Source organism: Fragaria vesca, linkage group LG5 (assembly GCF_000184155.1).
Source record: "Fragaria vesca subsp. vesca linkage group LG5, FraVesHawaii_1.0, whole genome shotgun sequence".
In the NCBI taxonomy this organism is placed as follows: domain Eukaryota; kingdom Viridiplantae; phylum Streptophyta; class Magnoliopsida; order Rosales; family Rosaceae; genus Fragaria; species Fragaria vesca.
The window spans coordinates 18,791,824-18,797,542 of NC_020495.1; the positions used below are offsets into that span (position 1 = coordinate 18,791,824).

A 5,719-nucleotide genomic window follows, 5' to 3' on the forward strand; every position below is an offset into this window, starting at 1 on the left:
GTTTTAGTGCGGATTTCCATTTTTGTACCACTTTTCGATCGAATTTTCTCATCTCCACCGTCTAGTATCTAGATAATATTGTGTAGATTATCTCTGCAAAATTTCAGCTAATTTGGTAATCGTTAAGGCCCTCAAACTCGAAAAACAAATGGACGGATTGAATTCTGTCCGGTTGTGTTCATACCAGAAAAACTCGAGTTTGAGAGCCTTAACGATCACCAAATTGGCTGAAATTTTGCAGAGCTGTTCTACACAATATTATCTAGATACTAGACGGTGGAGATGAGGAAATTCGATCGAAAAGTGGTGCAAAAATAGAAATCCGCACCAAAACCTTCGGTGGTGACGTCCGCAGCCAAGAAGGGTTGTGTGTGTATATATATATATATCTCTCTCTCTTTACGTGAAGATCCAAACCAGAAATTCAAAGCAAGATCATTTTTCAAACAACACAATTTCAGGTCATTAATCGAAAGAAGCACTTACTTGATTGAACCGAAAGCCGGGGAATGGAAATCGAATTCCAGGCAGAAGCGATAACCGATCTCTCTTTTCTAGACTCTGGACTCTCAAAGCAAAGGGGCGGAGATGAAAGAAATAGTCATCGGATGATTCTTTAAATACTGGTAGCCGATTCCTTTCCAATAGTCCGATCCTAGATTTTCCAATAGTCCGATCCTAGATCAAAATCGACACATGGCACATTGACGGTTTCTCATTCCCATCGAAAACCGAACCGTCCGCCATCCGGCATAATTACAAAATATAAAGCCCTTATGACGCAGCGACAGCAATAATCGACATATTTCCACCATCACTGGATATTATAATTCCTTTCGCACGAAATACGGAAAGGAAACTGCATAGCCTAACAGACATAATACAATCATAAGGCTACAAACAGCCTAGCGACATCACGCTTGAGAGAAAAAGTGACACCTGCGGGTCACAAGATAACTTCCCAACTAGACCGCTCAGAATAACATTTGCTAGCACATAATATAATTACTACGTACAACATGAGATAAACATGACACCTGCGGGTAAGAGCTCATGCCCATCGCGATCGAGATAGATGGGGTCGCTCCCCATCACCCACAACATGCGCACACACACAATTGTCCGCACAATATATCACACGACATAGGTTACCAATTCCGGACAATTCCTTGATTGAAGAGTTGGGGGACTCCAGAAGGGTTTATATGCCCAAAACTTGTTCGAATGCACTTAAACGCTAAATATGCAAGCGCTTTCTACAATCATCTTTACTTAAACTCCCCAAGTCATTATCCTTACTTTGGGGATTTGGGGGACTTGTTAAGGAAACCAGTGCCAAGAGCCCTCATTAGCCTTGCGCGTGTGTTCTCACAACAACAAATCAGCCTAAAGCGCATCCCTATTGGACACATGGACACACGTGTGCGGCTCGGTCCGATGTGCGCTTCTAGAAACTTCTTTCCGTGCCAGGCTGTCAACAGCCACATAAACGATCATCTCCGCTCAACCTCTATAATTAGGCACCTAGTCTCACCAACAAAGATAACTGAACTCATTCCTCTTCTTTGAGTTATAAATTGTCCGCTATTATTCCTGACTTGAGCGTCGGAGAGCGATTGTCCGAAGCAATCCGGACAATCCTCTAACCACTTTGTTATTTTACAGGTTCATCGGATAGTTTTTCAGTGGACAAAATCTCTTAGTTCAATTTTAATCCTCAACACAACCAAAAAACAAAAACTATAAAAAAATAAAAAATTACAAGTTACAAATCTGCCTAGAAAGCGTCAAAAAGCATACCTACAGCCTAAACACTTTAAACGTGTCATCTGCCCTATCAACACCTAAAACGTTTCCAAAAGTTTTTAAAAGTTTTGAGCGACACGTCGATGCCGATCCATCCAAACGCCACACTTTTGTGCTGCCGGAATGCGGCACCCAACAGTGTCGGGTACTTCCCTAAACACCAAAGACATTTGCAACATTTTGCTACCACGTAGCTCTTAATTGGCCAACCAGAAAAGTCCAGAAGTTCATGTTCTCCCTCAAGTTTGGCACCTCTCAAGTTTATTCATGTAGAATAAGAATCAGTGGATCACATAGCATCACTGAAACGAATGGACTAGAGAGGAAGGAAAAGAATGGAAGGCACAAGTGAGTTTAGATTCTTCACGGCTCCGCTGAATCCACTTGTGCACTTGTTTATTTACTTAAATTCATTCATAGAACGATCATATATATGAATCACATTCAAACTCATCAATTAGTGAAAGTGACAAATAGGAAATAGATAGACGAGAGCATCTGGGTGTGGCACTACTAGTACTATTACTCTGTGTACTAGTCCTTATCCTTCTCCTTGTGGTGTGGTGGGGTTTACGTGTCTACCAATTAAGCTTTTTTGTTGATGGCAACATCCCTCATCTCATCTCCAAAGTCCAAACTCTATCATTATCATTGTAATTAACTAATAATATCTAGAAAAGGAACTCAATCGGATCATCAAGGTGTATCGAAACGAAAAAAAGAAAAAAAAAATCGGATCATCAAGGACCCATTTGGGATCTTCTCGGAGAAACGACCATGTTCACAAGAATTAGTCTGTGGATTGAACAAAAGACGCACTCCAACACAACCAAACAAGCCTTCCAGAACTGGATTCAGACTAGAACAACTTCACCAACATCAAACCAAACCAAATGGTGCATGAGACATTCGTAACTTATCAAGAACAATTACAAAATCATTTTCACAGCAAATGAATAATCACATCCCAAAATAAAACTGCATGCTCATCAATCACATAATACACCTAGGCAAACAACTTAAGAATATAACTACGATGATTGTGATCAATTCATGGTCCTGAACAAAAGCCTCATCATATAACATGCACATAAGAACACCAACATTTGAATGATGAGTAAGATCTAAAATTCTATGAACATAACAACATTATATATGCAAATAATATATAAAATCACTCATCTTCCCCAACAACTAGAAAGACAAAAAAAACCCATGTATGTCATATTTTGTACAAGATGATACTAGCTTAGCCAGCAGGTTTATGATGTATCCCCTAGTTTATAACTAATGTACAAACGGTAAATGATTAAAGAACCATAGAGACATGCTGCCTTTAACCTTTCCCCTAGTATTCACAACTGTGAGTTCATGACTTCTATACATCACACCCAAACTTTAAAATATTATAAGATATATACTTTATCTTCCGCTACTTGATCTATAAAATATTAAAAAGTTTATGATTCTACTATGGTTTGATTTACTGGAATGAGAACCTCAAAAGAAGGGTGCACGATGAGGTATACCCTTACGTCTGCGTCTTCCAGCATTGCGATCATTGTAGAGGGGAGGAGTGGAGGGAGAGAGATTATTGGCAGTGGCCTCATCATCGGAGGAAGTTGCATTGCTTTCCCCCATCATCAAACGGTTGAACATTTGAGTTGTCTTTGCTATCTTCTTTGGGGTTGTTGATTCATCTGATTCTGACCCTCTTATATGGTTATACATTTGATTCATCTGAGTTCCTTTTGGAAACCTCACTGTAAATGAAAGGTCGGGGTCACCACGCTCCATACCTCCAAGCTGTACATATCAATTTGTCAGATACAAAACAAAATCAAAGGACAATTCACATTACTCACGAAGTTCAAACCCACAATACAAGTAATGAAATATGGATGTATACTTGCTCAAGTAAAGAAGTAACATAATCATATTAGTTAGTCCCCACAAAGAAATACAGTTGAAACTTTTAACTATCAAACAATAAATCCATGTGGGACTTGAACAATGAATACAACTAAAGAAAAATGTGGCATTGAACAGAGCTAATGTTAGGATTGTTCATTACCTTGCAACCCAATGAGCAGAACCTAAAGGCATCTACCAGGCTTCTGCAGCAAATTTCACAAGTGTAGGTAACCCCTTTCCCAGGCCTCGGCTGCGGCCTCTCATTCAGAAACACAATTTTTGCACTGTTAATGATGTACGTCTGCACGCACGAAATGTCTATGTACCTCTGAATCTCACTCACCCTCACCACATTATGGTAGGACGATCTTCTTATCTACACAACACCATCCATACCACAGATTAACCTCAACATCCCGGCAATCATAACTAAACAATGAGATTCTTTATTCCACAACATTACACAAACAGCTCCAAAAGATTAAATCAATTTACAACATAGCAATGTGACAAACCTGAACATAGTGATGGCCTTGGTGATGAATCAAACAGGAAGGGCATAAAGCAGGCCCTCTGCAATCCAAACAGAAATGGTTGCATTCACTCTTGTTGGAATCACAATGAATCGAACACGGGTTGAAGTACTTTGCCCGAAGCATTGGTTTCAGCCAGGGAGGAGTCCTCTCCTCCTCTTCCTTCCCCATTCGACCAATCGCAATCGAACTCACCTGAACAGAAATTCAAACATAAACAAAACCAACTAAAAAAAAGAACCCTTCTTTCAATCAAAGATTCTGCCTTTAACTACCAACAAAACAAAACAAGACCAAGCAATGCAACAAAGTACCATAGCTCTCTTAAACTCGGGCCCAATCTTTGCTGCTGTTGTAGTTCTCGTTCAAGATAGCTGTCCAATTTCTAAAGAAACCAATCAAAACCCAGTTGGTAAACTCAATCAGCAAATTAAGGCAAGTAATAAAAAGCAGAACCAAGAATCTAAAAACCAAAACAAACACCATACCTTGAGAAGCGCGGTGGAAAGAAGAAGAAAGAAGATGAAGCAGTATTGAAGTAGCGAGAGGAGTTGAAAGGAGAAAAAACGGCACAAGGAAAGAAACTAGGGTAAAGGCAAGAGAAGTGGGGGTGTTATATAATACCCTGGATTCTAATTTAGATATGGAAAACACTGGAACAAGAGGAAACTACTACACCGAGATGCTAAGGCGGTCGACACAAAAACTATAAAATACCAATTATTATTATAAATAAATAATAAATAAAAAAAAAGAGAAGAAGGAAGGAAACGTGGGCTTAGTTTATCAAGGTTCAACGGCCTTGAACGAGGACAGCGATCACGAGAGATTCCTGGTATAATGGCCGTACGATTGGATTAGGTGGGTGGTGGGCCGTCAGATTGGGGAGGGTGGTGGGGGCCCGTGGCTCTGTGAAAATGGGAGAGGTGGACCCCAGAGGCATCATGTGTGTTAAACGCCGCCACAAGGGGGATGTGTCAAGTCCACACCACTCAAACCTAGCTGGTCAAACCATGCGTCCTCCTGCTTAACTCAAACTCTTAACTCAAACTAGGGTTTTTGGTTTTTTTTTTTTGTTGTTGGCAAAAAAGTTTAAAAGCCTGAGACCAAAGTCATTTATAGATTGGGGTAACCGCCAAAACCCGTCCCCGGTGCTACAGAGGGGCACCATAGGATCGGATAAGGAAATAGACACGTCTCAATTGAGTCATCAATGGTAACTATTTTGTTTTTTGTTTTTTTCAGTGCAAAAAATGGTAACTTTTTTTTGTTTTTTGTTTTCCCACGGCAGAGCCCTTATTTCAAAAGTGCTTGATCAGCAGCCCTCATGCCCTCGTGCCATAAACATAAACGACACCGTTGAATATAACAAGGAGACATTGTATCTAAAGCTATAGTTATTAACATCCCTAAATAATATTAGGAATCTCTATATAACCTACAAACTGTATTCTAACAAACATCAT

At 39.9% G+C, this 5,719-nt stretch overlaps 1 protein-coding gene across 1 annotated transcript; it reads right to left on the reverse strand.

The window, feature by feature from the left end:
• Window positions 1-2,822: 2,822 nt before the first annotated feature.
• On the reverse strand, window positions 2,823-4,932 carry LOC101308091. Its single transcript, XM_004300032.1, has 5 exons — window positions 4,742-4,932; window positions 4,568-4,638; window positions 4,236-4,448; window positions 3,881-4,096; window positions 2,823-3,612 (listed from the first exon to the last, which is right to left on the reverse strand). Exons 2-5 carry the CDS (start codon window positions 4,568-4,570, stop codon window positions 3,307-3,309), a joined length of 738 nt encoding a protein of 245 aa, XP_004300080.1. The 5' UTR covers window positions 4,571-4,638; window positions 4,742-4,932; the 3' UTR covers window positions 2,823-3,306.
• Between the last annotated feature and the right edge of the window lie 787 nt (window positions 4,933-5,719).

Excerpts from the sequence above, each read along its gene's own strand:
- LOC101308091 (XM_004300032.1), bottom strand. Across the intron at positions 4,097-4,235 it reads AAGGCCATCACTATGTTCAG|ATAAGAAGATCGTCCTACCA; the intron begins GTTTGTCACATT and ends GGTGTTGTGTAG. Across the intron at positions 3,613-3,880 it reads TCTGCTCATTGGGTTGCAAG|CTTGGAGGTATGGAGCGTGG; the intron begins GTAATGAACAAT and ends TGATATGTACAG.